The sequence below is a fragment of the Thamnophis sirtalis genome, unplaced genomic scaffold (assembly GCF_051295495.1).
Source record: "Thamnophis sirtalis isolate CommonGarterSnake01/CBP01778 unplaced genomic scaffold, rThaSir2_p1.2 scaffold_6, whole genome shotgun sequence".
NCBI classification, from domain to species: Eukaryota; Metazoa; Chordata; class Lepidosauria; order Squamata; family Natricidae; genus Thamnophis; species Thamnophis sirtalis.
In genome coordinates this window covers 36003712-36019518 of record NW_028261386.1, presented here as the reverse complement: position 1 = coordinate 36019518, position 15807 = coordinate 36003712, and the positions used below count along the sequence as shown (strand labels likewise).

The 15807-nt window shown below is 40.1% G+C and overlaps 1 protein-coding gene across 1 annotated transcript; it reads left to right on the top strand.

Moving 5' to 3' along the window:
- Nucleotides 1-4253: 4253 nt before the first annotated feature.
- VSX1 (visual system homeobox 1) lies at nucleotides 4254-15499 on the top strand. The gene is made up of 5 exons (XM_014065967.2): nucleotides 4254-4880; nucleotides 10007-10085; nucleotides 12254-12377; nucleotides 13188-13368; nucleotides 14797-15499. The coding sequence occupies exons 1-5, from the start codon at nucleotides 4472-4474 to the stop codon at nucleotides 15060-15062; spliced, it is 1059 nt and encodes a 352-aa protein (XP_013921442.2). The 5' UTR covers nucleotides 4254-4471; the 3' UTR covers nucleotides 15063-15499.
- Nucleotides 15500-15807: the final 308 nt, after the last annotated feature.

Here is a 15807-nt window from a genome sequence, read left to right as displayed (position 1 = left end):
TAACCCCATACACAAAAGTGATATTTTAAAATGCTTTTTAAAAAACAAAGCAACCAACTCACCTGAAAATGATATTCTCTTGTACTATATATATCAGACATTCTGGTTACCATTTTAATACTATTCTTTCTTTTAGGTTGCCCTCACCTCATTTCCAATTTGCATAATTTCAATTGATTTAGGAAGACTATCTGGATGGTGAAGGCACATATTTGAAGCCAATTCTGAGTATCAGGTAATATAGCTAGAATAGACTGAAGATTGTTAAAATTTATTTCTAAAAAAGTTACTACTGTCCTAAATTTTCAACTTACAGTAGTATATCAATTCAACACAGAAATTGTATTAATAGACAATTATATGTAAAGGTAAGTAAGCAAAAGAATATCAAATATTTTTTAATTGGAGGGCTGCTTATATAAAATATAAATCAATACATTTCCTTCATAGACATCTTTTTAAAATGTGTTTTGAGATGATAGAATATGGAGTGTGTTATTCTTTTTACCCATCCTTTCATTTCATCTAATGTATTATTTTATTGCCACCTGTTAGTTCCCTTAATGTGACTTCTTAAAATTCTGCAGCTTTTTCCTTTTACCCAATTGGGGTAAGCAGAGCTGCTGGGAACAATACTAGGAGCCCTAATATAGTATTGTCATTAATGAGCCTGTATAAAAGCTACTAAGTCTCTTTTTGCTTTTTTCAATTCTTCACACCTGACTAATTCAAAACAAGATTCCAGCTTCTCTATATAAACAAAGAATAATAATGATCAAAGAGTAATAGTCAAAAGCAAAACCATAAAACCCAAGCCTTTCACATCACAATTATCTTAAATGAAAGTTATTGTTCTGCTAATCCCAGGAACAGCTTGCAAGGGGAGATTTGAGTCTTTCTTTAATAATGTAAAGTTAATACACAGTGCTCTTGTAATTATCTTTGTCAGAAAACCCTGGTTAATCTGCATGTTTAGCAGAAAAGGACCAAATCAAAAAGTGATCTGATTTAGAACACTTGATGTTTGTTTGTCAATTGTTTACATAAAAAGGTGAAGCAGTTAAATGCAATCCAGGTGCAAAAAATGGAAGTAGATTCCCCTACCTTGTGAGTTTATTAACTCATGTCCAGAGGTTCAACACAGAAAACCCTTTTTCATTTCCCTTTGTGTGATAAGACATCTTGAGTTCCACCAGATTTTAGTATTAATGGATTCCAGGAGGGCTAAGAATAACTTTGACAGGGAATTGCAGCTTCAGAACTGATATAAACATGTCTCCAAGATGAACTGAAGAGCTGGCAAGTTCATTTCTTTAGACAGCCCAAAGCAAAAGCTGCTCCATGGGGAATGAGGATGTTCTGCTTGTAAAAAATAAACGATCCTTTTGGTCTGGTGTGTTCCACTTGTACTTGAGATTTCTGTCTTTCATGCAGATAACAAGGAGATAATTAATGTATATCTAAGGTAATGTAATTTTTACATTTAATTTTGAGACAGGAAGAAAGTTGAATATAGGTTACTTGTGTAAATAACACAGGTAGTACTACAGGAAAAGAAAAGGAGAACAAACAGACGAGCTACAGTAAGCAAGTTGCTTCCTCTGTACTGGATCCTTGTGAAATATAGTGAAATGATTGATAATCAATTAAACAAGACTGCTTACTAGAAAACTAATTCCATCTTCATTGACTGTGAAGCATGTAGGGGATGGCAAATAATACCATAGATTATTTCTCATTTTGGAGATTGATGTATGAAGACAAAAATATTTTCCTTCTGTGCTTTAGCTTTTCCATGTCCCCAAGCCTTTTACCAATAAGAATTAAGAGGTTTTTTACAGTATTTAACTCTATATACTAGAATGACATAAATAATTTGTAATTACCTGAAGACAAGAATCATTTTACACATAAATGTTATTCATCATAGAAGAAAAGAAAAGGAGAAGAGAAAAAAAGAAATAAAAGGGAAAGTAGGGCAAACTGAACAGCTTGAATATTGCAAATAGCTTTTGTTAGATGTATGTCATTTTTCTAGTAATCTATGCCTCACTGAAAATTCCAGGGATTCGGTTCCAGGTTTTCATAGATGCCATTCTTTAACTGATGATTGACTGAATGTAGTATTCTATTAATTATATATTTTTAAATCTTCCCAAAACAAAATAAGTATGATCATTCCATACAAGTAAAAGGGAAAGGAATGGATAATGTGAAAGTTCTACTAAACAGAGAAGTTTGTGTGATGTGTTAAAAGGAAGGGTAGGGGTGCCCATTAGAAACAGAGCCATCCACAGCCCCTTAGGAAAAGAATGGGACTCTGAAGTCTTGCAGTTCCTTAATTAAACCACATGGAGGGAACATTCAGGCCACACTCACCACTATAGGTGGGTATGGTAGGGAAGAGATGACAGAATACATGACTTCTGGCGGTCCATTTAAACTGCTGTCTATTGAAAGATCTCTATGTCCTTTCCCACTAGTAAAGTGGGAAAGGACATAGGTAGATGTTGGGCTACATACAGCATGGCAAAGAACCAGACTGAGACATGCTGTCTTTTTCATGGGACTGTCCAAGGTCCTGAAGAACCTGCTTAGCCGTTCCGACATCCAAGGCCTCTCTCTTTCCCCTCCTAGTCTGCTGCATGGGCTATCACTGCCAAGTCTTGCCCTGATTGTTTGCTTAGTATGAAACAATCTGTTTGGGATGACTTTCTGAATTGCCTATTTTTTGCCTTGCTGACTTGGATAGATACAATTTGCAGATGAATCTTAGCTCTCTACGGTTAGAGTTGACAGTCAATGGTCATGCTCTGGGGATCTAGAATCACTATTGTGGCATCCTTGTTCAGTTCCTTTGTTTCTGACTGATACCTTATGAATTCTTGTGACAGAAGCAAGGGGCTGTGACAAGGAACCAGGATATCTATTCCTCTCGCCCAATAATTGAACAAATAGCAGTAGGTATAGTGCTCCAACAATCAGAGTTTGGGAAGTGAATTGAACAGTTACCAAGCCTATATTGACTCTAAATGGTGTACAAGGAATAACAACCACCATTTCAATATGACTTTAGTAACACCCTATCTTGCATATTCAGATAGTCTGTATCTATTTCATTTCATTGGATGACTAATTATATGTTTCATACTACAAATTCTGATAAAGGAAAAATGCTTTGACTAACATACAAAGTACTTTGGGTTAGAATGTTTTCCTTCTTGTTAGTGTAATTTGAAAAGGAATAATTAAGAAGTAAGATGGCAGGAGTGCCCATGTGAAATCCCAACCCTTTGAAATGTCTGTGAGAGCCTTTAAAAGGATCAGAGTTTGATCATGGGGTCTCATCTACCTGGCATTTTGACACCTCCCGTGTATGCTGCTGCCTACTGTTGCTAAACTTCACATATTTCTGGATTCACTCAGTACAGTGGACCAAACTGGCCAAACCAGGTATGTTGTAGAAACATATCCATAACAGACTTGGTTTGGTTTTCAGTTCATATATTGTACAAATGCATCCAGATATTTATCCCAATCCCCACTGTTTAGCCTAAAATGATGCTAGAATGGTCTTCCTCAAAACTAGTTTAGATTATTATTTCCCTTCAATGCCAGCCAGTGTACTAGTGGTCAAGGGATGAGGGAAGCTGCAGTCCAAAATATCGGGTGGTGGGGAGACCCAGATTAAGACAATTGGATAGGTTTTCTTTCAGGAAGCCATGGTGTAACCTTTATCAATCTCAGAGCCTTATGACGCCTTGGGATGTCCTGTGTTAAACCTCCTCAACACGAGAAGTTCCCCAAATATGTTGGGCACAACTATCACTCTCGGGTCACTGAATTCACTTTGAGGAAGCCAAAGTGGCTTAAAAACAAAAATAAGAAAGCTGTGAGAGAACATGGCAATCCTTCTGCAGGGAAAGTGTGATATGAGGAAGCCCAAAACTTTTTTCTACTTTTCCGGTGCAGAAATGTGCTCTTGTTTATGTAGGAAGGATCCAGAAAGGAAAATCTATTCAGCCGGGGGAATCTATCCAGGGCTGCTAAGAGGCCAGTGTCGCGGGGGTAACCATTGGCATTGATAGCCCCTGCAGTTCTCCGCTTTGTGGACGGCTGGGAGCTCTGCCCGCCTTCCCACAACGCCGAAGGGAGGGAGAAGAAGCCGAGCGCCCCCCCCCCCGCCTCCCCAATGAAAGCCCAGAGGGCCCTTGCTCAGCGCGGCTCCGACGCGGAGTGAAATCTGTCCTGGCAGCAAGAGGGGAGGGGAGAAAAGGGTGATCGGATTGCGGGCAAATAGGTGGCAATTAATTATCCGGGATTGGGAACCAGTTGCTGCTCCGCGCCTCCCCCCTTGCCGTCGCTCCCCACATTTCCCCTGTGATTGGATCCAGGCGCCGATGAGCGCGGGATATAAAGCTCCGGGCCGACAGCCTCGTCTCCCTTCCCAACCAACGGCGGCGGCGGCAGCATGACGGGCCGCGAGGAGCTCTCGGAGGGCAAAGCCAAGGGAAACGCGCTGGCGCCCAGCAGCGCCTGTGGCCATGAAAAGGCGCGCTTGGGGGGCCCGGCCGGGGCCGGCGGATTGCGCTCCAAGGGCTTCGCCATCACCGACCTCCTGGGCTTGGAGGCGGAGCTGCAGCCGCCGGCCGGCTCGAGCTGCGACGGCGGCGGGCCAGCCGCGGGGCGAGGAGGAGGCGGAGGAGGCGCTCCCTTGCCGCTGGGCTTGGGCTTCCTCTGCGGCTTTGCCACCCAGCAGCCCGCGGGGGCGCCTCGTCTCCTGCCGGCGCACCTCCCCTTCCTCCAGCCTCGCTCGGAGCACCAACACCAGCACCCTCGCTACGTCCCGGAAGCCGAGAAGCCCAAGTTGACCGTCTCCGGTAAGCCATTCCGCCCCTGACTTGCGCTGGCGGAGAAAGCGACTTGCCGAGCAACTTTGGAGCCCTGATTCCCCAACTAGGCGCCCCCCCCCCGCCCCTCTGTCGGCTGGGGCCAGGACCTTCGGAGGGACCTGTTGGGGACCGAGGTTTCACAGTAGCTGGAGAGGAGCGGTTTCTCCGCCTCACACCTTGGGTTGAGAAGAGAAAACCTCGCGGGGTCCAATCCCGCCCTAAGGATCTGCTGTTCTTTATTTCCAGCCTCTAGTAAGCTTAATGGTTGACAGCCTGGGGCCGGTTTCCCTGGTATCTGATGAAGGGGTCTGTCCTGCCGGAAGGCACCACGTGCCTCAATCATTTTAAAGTGCTACAAGGCAAGGTGTGAATTTGGATACCTCATCACTTGAATCCAAAATTACATTTAGAAACCCTATTTTATGAAACCATAAAGCCCAAAGAAATCTATGGCAAGCACATGTATGCATGAGGCAAACACACACACACACAGACACACACACAGGGAGGGAGGGAGGGAGACAGTGGCTCTGACAAACAAACATGGATATTATCAGGAAGAACAGTGTACATCTGCCAGACTTTTTATATGGAGTCAGTTGCTACTACTTCTGCAAAAAAAACCACAACCCTTTTCAGTATTTAATGCACATGAAAACTTAATCCACAAATTCCACAATAAATGGAGATATCTGGCATGTAAAAGGGGTTATTTTTACATGCCTAAACAATGTGTGCCTTTAAAAGCAGTATGAATTATGAAATGCAACCTGCTTGGTCCTTGCTGCATATCTGAGATAGTGGCACAGATTCCTGTGGATTGTAGGCCTGTTAAGAATACCTGCTCATGAAAGTGTGGCTAGCTTCTCTGAACTCTGCCCTTCTGTCTTGGACCTTTCCCCACTGATAAAATTTTATCGACCTATTCTTGAATCAGAAAAAATATATCTGCCATTAGCAAACCAAATCCCTTCCTCTATTGCCTTTGTTTTCTGTCACCACCAAATACCTCACTCAACACTAAAGTGGCAAAACCCAACAGATTTTTTGATGTTATCCTAGGACTATGTCAGAATGGGGGAGGTGGGAAGAGAGAATAGGTAGTTATTTAATTATGTCCATTCATTAGTGATGTTCAAAGTTATATAATGGGGCTGAAACATGGACTTACAATCCTCAAAGTACTAGCCATCACAGCACACCCATAATCATGTGATCAGAATTTGGGCCAGCCCAAATGTATGACTGTTGACCCCCGAATGCCTGTCTGCTGCACCCCCTTCTTTACCTGCAATACTCTCCTTTGCTCCCTAGTGCCTGACCATAGCACACCTGTTTATGGCACCTGCACAGGCTCACTTGCATCTACCCACAGCACTTGCCTCCCTGTTGCTAGTGCTAACCCGTAACTTTCACCCACCAACCTGCTTGCGTGGGATTCCTACTTCTTCCTGCTTAACAACCCAGTTTTGGGGATACAAAGACACCTGGGACTGCTGGAATTGCTGCTATTCAGTGGTGCAGTCATATAACATCATGCTTTACGACTGCATTAAATTCCAGTCCCAACTGTCACCGTAACCTGACGTCTACCGTATTTTATAGTGATGCTGGAGTAAAATTTGCCGCCTCCCTTGCTCATTCCTGTCTTGCTTTTGTTGATTATTATCCTGTGATAATATGCAACAAATTTGTCACTGAGTGCCAAGCAAGATGATATGATGTGTCAGGCAAAGTGATCAATTTTCACCTTACAACACTAAACGGGAAAAATCAGATTATTGCTGCAAGATTGGAGGGGTCTGATTTCAAAACTCTGCATCAACTTCTCTAGGCCGGTTTGTTTGCCTTTCTTTCCATACCCCCGTAGGGCATTTTCCAGCTGAAAATAATGCAAAATGAAGAAACATATGGGAAGACAACAGAGCAAAAATTACCCAAGGAGGAAGAAGACAGACCTTGTCCTGTTTTGCAACTAGCTAGGTCTGGTCGAGCGGATAACAAAAATTGACAAGCTGCTGAATAAGCAATTCCATCACTTCATGGGAAGAGGGAAAGAGATTGAAACCGACAAATATAGGGAAACTGGCAAACAACGAAAATTCAGTGCAACATTCATTATTTTGAGGACACTGAAATGTAGAAAAGTGGGTTTGCTGCATCATAAAATGGTATTTCAGAATACTGTTAAAACAGAGTGCTTAAAAACACCCCTGTTCTTCCCCAAATAAAAGAGTTCTCTAGTCTGAGACAAAATTGAGCCATATAAAAATATGGAATAAAAGATAGTATTCAGTATAAAAAGATTTCAGTAAATAAACATAGCAGTAAACAAACATAATAGAGGAGGAAAAAAGGCCCAGGAAAAAATAGCTACCCAAAAGAGGAAAGATAATGACCATACTTTTTAGTATTTCCCAAGTACACATTTTGTTACACCTACGAGAAGTCAGTTCATCTCAAACACACACTGAAGCTGTGCTGGTATAGTGTTTGGAGAAAAATAGAGATTGCAGATGGGTACACCAAGTGACAATTTAAATCTGTTTCACTCATAGCTGGAGACAAGGTTAATGTGTTGTCTGGGTATGATTATATCATGGTAAACTGTAAGTGGGGAAAGTACCTAAGAGAAGAATTTTAAATTTATAATTCCTGTCCCGTATTTTAGGCCAAGAAATATAGCCTTCATCATAGCCGGATGATGAGCTTGGTAGTTTGAACAAGGATTACAAGGTGGTGCTTCTTGTATCTAATAAATGCTGCTCGAAAGTATCTTTTCCCCCCATTGGTGCTATCTAAAAACATAGAGATATTCTTCTTCTGAAGTATGAAGGACTTAAAGGCAATAAAGGTGATAAATAGTCTGAGGCAAGGAGAATGGAACTTCCTTTGCTTTTAAGTAACAATAGTCAACCCCTACCATTCTGAAATTAATAAAGCAATCCTGTTTGGTCAGTTTGTAAGCAATATCCATTGAATTCAATTGGATCTGTGTACTCAGTCAGGACAACATGCACATAGTTTACAGGCCAAGTTTCTAGAATATTTTAAACTTGAACTTCAGTGCATATGAGTGTGTGTTGAGAAATTAATGATTATTCCACCAATCTCTGCACTACCATTCTTAATCCACTTCATATGATCTCACATGTCTGAAAGTGATCAACTCTATATATAATCTAGAATTCATTTCCATTTCCAGTGCCTTTTGATAAGGAAGTCAATTGCTGACAATAAAAATACCCAAGGAGATTATTAGGATTCGGATAGTGAAAAACTACATATTCAAAGACTCTATTCCCTCTCTCTTTCTACCTCACAAAGTTCAGGGCTTAGTAGTGAAAATTAGATCAATTTGAATAAAGAACTGCCTGACTCATATAAAGAGCCAATCTGTAGAACATAAGGTAGACCAAAGATCTAAATAACCCAGTATTCCATAAATATCCATGGAAAGTCGACAAGCAGGACATAAACCCGGTGACTTCTTCCTGCTATTGTTTCCCAGCAGCTGGTGGTCAGAAACAGTTTATTATTATTTGTTTGATTTGTGCTCTACATTTGTGCTCCACATTTCTGTACCACCAAAGTTATTACCCTAATTTTAAATACTTTCTCTGATATTGAGAGTAAGATACAGCTGTTATATTCATTAGCCATTGATACCCTTATCTCTTCCTCAATCTATTTAGTTTTGATCTCCCACACTTCCCACACACACACACACACACACATACATACATACACACACACACATACATACATACACATGAATACACATACATACATTTTTTTCCATATGGGTGGCGTGAATATATTTACACAAGTTCTTCAAAGGGCAATTCTAAGGAGACTGTTTTTATGAAAGACTTTTGGATATGGAGAGGTATAAAAATATTCAATTTAAGAGAATGAGATGAATAAGATAGGAGCATTCCTACAGGGGACAATGGATTAAACTATGTTGACTTCTATTTTCTGCTCTGTACTGTCTTTTAGATATTAAATATTTACACTAGAATTTGAAAATTATATATTTTTTGCCTCATGCATTCTCTCTTCCCATGTTCCTTGTCATACATTTACAATAGATATGTTGATTCTTCTGGAGGACTGGAAGAGTGGTATGCCAGATTTAGGAAAAAATTCAAACAAATTCAAATTCCACTGTTATGGGACTCACCACTGAAAAAATTAGGATATCACAGAAAAATTAAAGGGTGTGCATGTGAAGAAAAAAAAGTACTAAGATACTAGGGAGTTGAAAATATTGCATTAGAGATAGATCCTTTTCTTTGGTTTGGTAAAACCAGTAAGCAGATCTTGAAGAGAAACCAGTTATGGATTAGAGGGAATTTATGTGGTTTGAAATGGTTGCATTAAAGCGAGTGATCATTTTCATATCATTTCTGATTTTGAATATCTTCATTCTTTCATTAATGTAGAAAAGCAAAATATGATATCCTTGCTGTGCTTGGAAATTGCCTCCAATTCTGCTCCTCTGCTAGCTTTGCAGAAATTGGCTCATTTATTCTAGCTGTTTTCCTGATATTGAACAGCCAGAGTTTTTGTCAGTACCCCTTACTCCCCACATGCTGGCTTGGGAAGTTGGGAAGTCCATACGTCTTAAAGTTATGGGGTTTGAAATACATGGCCCTACCCATTTCTTTTTCCTAAGCATAGACATGGCTCATCTATATTCCTAATAATAGGAAGAGTAGTTTTAATCAGTGCAGGCTACTTGTCAATCCTGGTTGCTGTCCAAGATGAACTTTGTTTCTTGATTATTGGTATATCAGGAATTGGTGAAGAAATTATTAGTATGTTTATGGTTTTTTTTTCTGGTTTTACTGTTGAATGGTCTTACTGTAGATTCTTTAAAAACTGTAATTTTTTAAAAAAATTACAATTTAATTTTAATCCTGATCCAATTTTCTAAGACAAAGGAAAACTAAGAATTATTTTAAAAGTAGAACTATAGAAGGAAAGCAAAAATATATAAAGCAATCCTACTGTATTGTATGGACCAATGCTTATAGTGAAAAAAGATTGATACATCTCTTCTTCCCTCTCCCTTCCTCTCCCCTGCTATCCATCAATATGTTCAACAGATGAAGAGAGTTTATCAGGGGACAAGAACAACCTGAAGGCATCTGACTCTCAGATCAAGAGAAAGAAACGGCGTCACAGGTACAAAAAGCAATTTACGCTAGGTATATTGGAGCTGCAATATCTTCTGTATTAGCATTAGGATATGTTGCATTAATGTTCCAAAATTGTTACAATGGTTTTGTAATATATGATTGTATTGCGTTTTGGTGTGTGTGTGTGTGGAAGTGGGCAATAGAATTATGAATGTGAAAGACAGAGGGAGACAAGAAGTGGGCTGCTCTCAGGGAATGCAAGACAGTTGCCTTACACCAGTTTTACATTCCAGCTCATTTCATGGTCTGAAGCCTGGTACCTTATCAGCAGCCCTTCAGTGGCCCTGGTTTTTGGCTGTTGCTTTTAAATGCCAGGTCAGTTTGTAAGAAGTCCCACATAGTGATTTAATCATTGATAAGAGGGCCAACCTAGCTTGTACTGTAGGCTCCAAAAGGTGGGCAATCCGTTTGGAGATATGCCTAGCTGGGTTTTGGGTTTGGCATTAGCCAAAGATCTCCGGTAGGGATGGGGCTGTGGTGATTATCATCTGGGAATCTTACAGCTTTAAAGGGTGCTGTATCACAGGTCACCGGATGTGAAACCCTGTTCATTTCAAATTGGGCTCTAGGGATCAATTGGGACTCACCAATCTCTCTGCTGTATAGCAACTTCCCGGCCTGACCAAACTGACTTCATTTCTGCAGGGGGGAGTATAGAATACCCCAGACTTATGGTTTCAGGCCACTTCAATCTACCTTCTCTGCAAGGAGGATCTGCAGTAGCTCTAGAATTCATGGTCCCCCAAGATGACCACGGGCTTATCCCAAATCATCTAGTACCCAACATGGAACAGTAGTCACACACCAGATCTAATGTTCCTGTCAGAGCAGTGGCTTTGTGAGCTGAAATTGAGGGAGCTTTTAGTGTTGTCTTTGTCTTTCTCATGGTCATATCACATCCTGATTTCCATGTGATTTTCTAGTGCCACTTCAGGGAGGTGAGATAAATTAGATTGGTTTGTCCTGCATTATTGATGGACCTGGATGGGTTTCAGAAGGAGCTGGGATTTGTTCCTGTTGATCTGCTGCATGATCCATCTGAAGCTGTATAGAACCATGATTAAGCCCTACTTGTGGCATTAAGGGTGGTGAAGCATCAGTACTTCACCCTTTTTGCATCTGCAGATAGCCGCCCTTTCGAGTAGGAAGAACTGTTGTGGGTAAAGGAGGCTTAGGGGACCTCTTGCAGGGACATACAGAGCAATTTCTTCAGACTCAGCTGGAGAAAGTCACTAAGATTTGCTCACAGTTGAACACCAGCCTTGTTATAGGTTCATACCTGGAGAGAACTTTCCCTTATCTGGGAACAGTTTGAACTTGTTGGACTTGAGGGAGTGGACAAAGTCCTTAAAGCTATGTGCTTAGCCATCTGTTCTTTAGAGCCATGCCCTTACTGGCTTGTTAAAGTGACCTGGGGGGGGGGTTGTTGGTGTGACTAGGTTCCAGCAGTGGTTGACTCTTCTTTGAGCAAGGACTTTCTTTACCTCTTAAAGAAGATTTGGTTTGCCCCTTCTCAGGAAGCAATCACTTAACCCCACCAGAGTGAACAATTTTAGTCCAGCATTTAACTTCCCTTGTTTGGGGAAGGTGATTGAGAAGATGGTTATGCAACAGTTTCAGAGGACGTGGGTGAACCAGGTTATCTGGATCCTTTCCCATCAACATTCAGACTTGTGTGCACGACACTGAAACAGTATTGGTCATGCTTTTGGATGAACTGGTGTGGATGGGATGTGGGTTCTACATCACTTCTTGCCTACTAGACCTTGGCAGCTTTTGATATCACCGAACATGGTATCCTTCTGGATTGGCTCAATGGAGCACATGGCGCTCAACACCGAGGGACACTCAGAAGAGTATGTGGAACAATATTGTGCTGGATGACGACCTTTCCCTGTGGTCAATTCCAGTTAGTGGTGATTAGGGAGGAGTAGTTCCACCCTTTTTAAAAAATACTACTATAATACTGATGCTGTTATTTTGTTTGGTAATGAAACATCTGCAAGAAAACAATCAAGCTCAACGAGCACTAAGGAGCCCATTGCATTAAATACAATATTTACATTATATATCTGGTTTTACCGGAGCATATTTCTCATTTAAGAAGCTGCATGGGCAACCTAATCTGGACAGTATTTATTTTTGTCCTCATAGAACTGTGTTTACTGCCCATCAGCTGGAAGAACTGGAAAAGGCTTTTAATGAAGCTCATTACCCTGATGTATATTCCAGAGAAATGTTAGCTATGAAAACTGAACTGCCTGAGGACAGAATACAGGTAGGTTGTTTCGTGTTTAGAGCCACTGGATTTCTTTGCTACAATAGACAAATGCAGGGCCCAAACCCTTCCAGACCTACCTAAGTTTGAAGTTTGCAAGATGGTTTTAAGGAAAACGCTGAATATTTTCAAGGCTTGAAAACTTAGAAGGGAGAAGGGCGGGGTGTCCATGAGGTGCATTCAAAAGAGCAAGATGGCAGCTGTGACCGTCTGATCAATGCTCTGTTTTTATGTGTGTCTCACACATACGTGACATGGTCACACGTTTAAGGATTTGAACGAACCATCATTACAACCATCTTGATTTTTTTGACTGTATCATGAAGACATCCCAGGATAAGGGCTTGCTCTATAGTAGCTACTATTGCAAGTTCCATGTAGATTTGATTTTTTCTTATTAAAAATAATAATTTTGGGGCACCTGAATTCCCCAAAATTAGTTGTTCATGGTTAGGGTTAAAAAAAACCCACCTTAAATATTAATATGATATTATAATGAAATCCTAGAGTATAGCTGTTCTTTTCAACTTTCTCATCTGAATCCTGATTTGAAAAGAGATGTCAAACTTTGTCTATGTACACATCGCTGTTTATTGTTTGGTACAAATCAGAGATGCATCCCCTACCTTCCAAAACTGAGCGTCTACCTGCAAAATTGACGAAAATGGAGAAAGTATTCAATGCATGGGGGGGGCGCTTTCCATCAATTGAATTAAACTACAAATAATTTCAATAATTCCAATCCCACTCATGCACATGAACACACATATATTGTTGTTAAATGTGTTCTTCTGGTTCTACTTTTGAAAGGTTTGGTTTCAGAACCGAAGAGCCAAGTGGCGGAAACGTGAGAAATGTTGGGGCCGCAGTAGTGTCATGGCCGAATATGGTCTCTATGGTGCCATGGTGAGGCATTCCATCCCACTTCCAGAATCAATTATCAACTCTGCCAAAAGTGGAATGGTTGGTTCCTGTGCCCCTTGGTTGTTGGGTAAGTGCATCTGTAGAGTTGTTAATGTATAGGTGGTTAAAATTACTAAGTGGAAAAATGACTAAGTACTACTGTTTCCTATTCAAAGTATCCTTTTCCTTCTTTCACTCAAGAGCTAAAATGATCGCTAGCAATAGAATGACCCTTCAAAACGTCGCATTTGGTAACATTATTATAGAGGTTATTATATCTGCCTTCTAATACTAATGGAGGGTAGCTGGTTTCCCCTTAATAAGAATCCTATATTGTGTCTGTACAAGTAGTCTTTGACTTATAACCATTTGTTTAGCAACAGGGATAGTACTGAAAAAAGTGACTTATAACTGGTCCTTAAACTTACAACTGTCACAGTATCCCTGAGGTCACATGATTCGGGTGTTTGGCAACCATCATGTATTTACATTAATCATAGCATCTTACAGTGATGTGATTGATCACCATTTCAGCTTTCCAGGTGGCTTTTGACAAGTAAAATGAACATGTTGATTTAGAAGTTTGCAAGTTGCAGTCACCTGATGTCTTGCTTAATGACTGTGATTCACTTAGCAACTATACTGCAAAAGGTTATAAAATCAGGTGATCAGGTGCTCAATGATTAATTTTCTGGTTGCTTCTGTGGTTGTAAGTTGAGGATTACCTGTATGTGTATAGCGATGGTGGTTAAGTGTGCACCTATCTGTCTGTGTGAATCATTCATTGTCCATGTACTTACCAGAAAACGTCTGTGCAAAACACATGCAGACATACACACTCACACATATTTTAAACTTCTTGTTTTCTGCCTATAACTATCCATAACATTTTCTGTTATAAGAAGACTAAATTTGTGTATGTAGTGGAATTTGTTATTTCTTAGAATTCATCTCATCTGCAGTATTCAGGTTTGAGAAAAGTTAAGGGATCTTCATAATTTCACAGAAATGTAAAGTAAGATACAGAACTACATATGTATGTATACATTAGATTTTTTTTAATTCCACTTGTTTTACTTTTATAAGTAACTCAAGATGGCACGCATACATAATACTCTTTCCTCCTCCTTTCCCCCCCACAACAACTACCCTGTGAGGTGGTTTGGGTGAGAGAGGGAGAGAGGGAGGGAGGGAGGGAAAGAGAGAGGGGGGGCTCCCTCTTTATCATAGCTTAAACTGTTATTCATAGCCAGAAGATCTCCCCTCCAGAAAACTGATATTTTAGTTTTCACCCTAAACTAGAATTGTTCATATGAAACAGAAGCTGTTGCATTAATTGTATGTCTCTTCTAGTGTGGTTGGTGGGTCTGAAAAAAGGGGAGAAAAATGGCATTTTCCTTTCCTTGTTTCTCAGTACTACAATAAGATAGCCCAGGGATTGAGCTACTGCCTCATTGCATTGATCTATTAGGAACAGGACGGTTGTATAATAAAACTGGATTTTTATTTCTTTTAGGCATGCATAAAAAATCAATAAATATTACAAGAAAGCCTGAAAATGAGGAAAAAGGAAATGGCATCTGGAAATCTGAACATCCTGAGGAGGAGTTCAAAATTAAACAGACAGAATATGAACGAAACCCCAGTAATAAATTAATCTCCATGGACAATTTGGAAGATACTGCAATTGATCTCTCTAGTACGGCAAAGCAGGAAAAGAAGAGTAGCAATCTGAATTTTGGTGGAGGCCCACAAACCAAAATGAAAGATGCTGAACACTAAGGACAAGGAAGGGCCACACGACACACTGTTAAACAAACACTTAAGTTGGCTTCTTCAATGCTCTGACAAAATATGAGTATTATTGCTCTATGCTTATTTATTATCCTTTCCAAGTGACTCATTCATTTTACATGCAAAGGGAACTTTCTGAGATGGGATATATCCAAGATATAATTTATTTTTACAACGTGAAAGTTGTGTATTTGTAAAGAAGATAATTTGCTGTAACTGGATATTTTTTTCTTCATATGTCTCACTAAGTCACCTTTCACCAAAAGTCTAAAAATAGCATTTGGTTCTATTTTTGGTAGAGAGGCAAATAAATAATCATTCAATAAATCTTACTCAATCAGGTAAATAGAATTATTAAAAAAAACAATATGTAATAGATTTCTGCTAAATTAAACCAATGTGGAAAATTATAAAAAGATCTGAATTTCCCCTGTATCTATACACAGGTAATTCTCCTTACCTGTGTATAGATATTTAATAATGAAGGATAAATTGGAGTACTTATGTGATAAAGCAAATAATAATGAGAAATGCTTTTGTGAGATTATCTGGTACACCACCACCACCCCGATACATTGGAAACACAATTCCTAGAATTTTCCACCAGTATGGAAACTCAGATATCTCCATTCTGATAGTTATTTGCAGCGGGCTTAGGGGAATTTCTGGCTTCAGCTGGTTTTAACAGTAGCACCAGCTACTTTTCCTTCCTTCTCCATTAAAGCGCTAGTAT

Coding starts and splice junctions, on each gene's coding strand:
- VSX1 (XM_014065967.2), top strand. CDS start 4,472: ATGACGGGCCGCGAGGAGCTCTCGGAGGGCAAAGCCAAGGGAAACGCG. Junction 12,378..13,187: donor TGCCTGAGGACAGAATACAG/GTAGGTTGTTTC, acceptor TACTTTTGAAAG/GTTTGGTTTCAGAACCGAAG. Junction 13,369..14,796: donor CTGTGCCCCTTGGTTGTTGG/GTAAGTGCATCT, acceptor TATTTCTTTTAG/GCATGCATAAAAAATCAATA.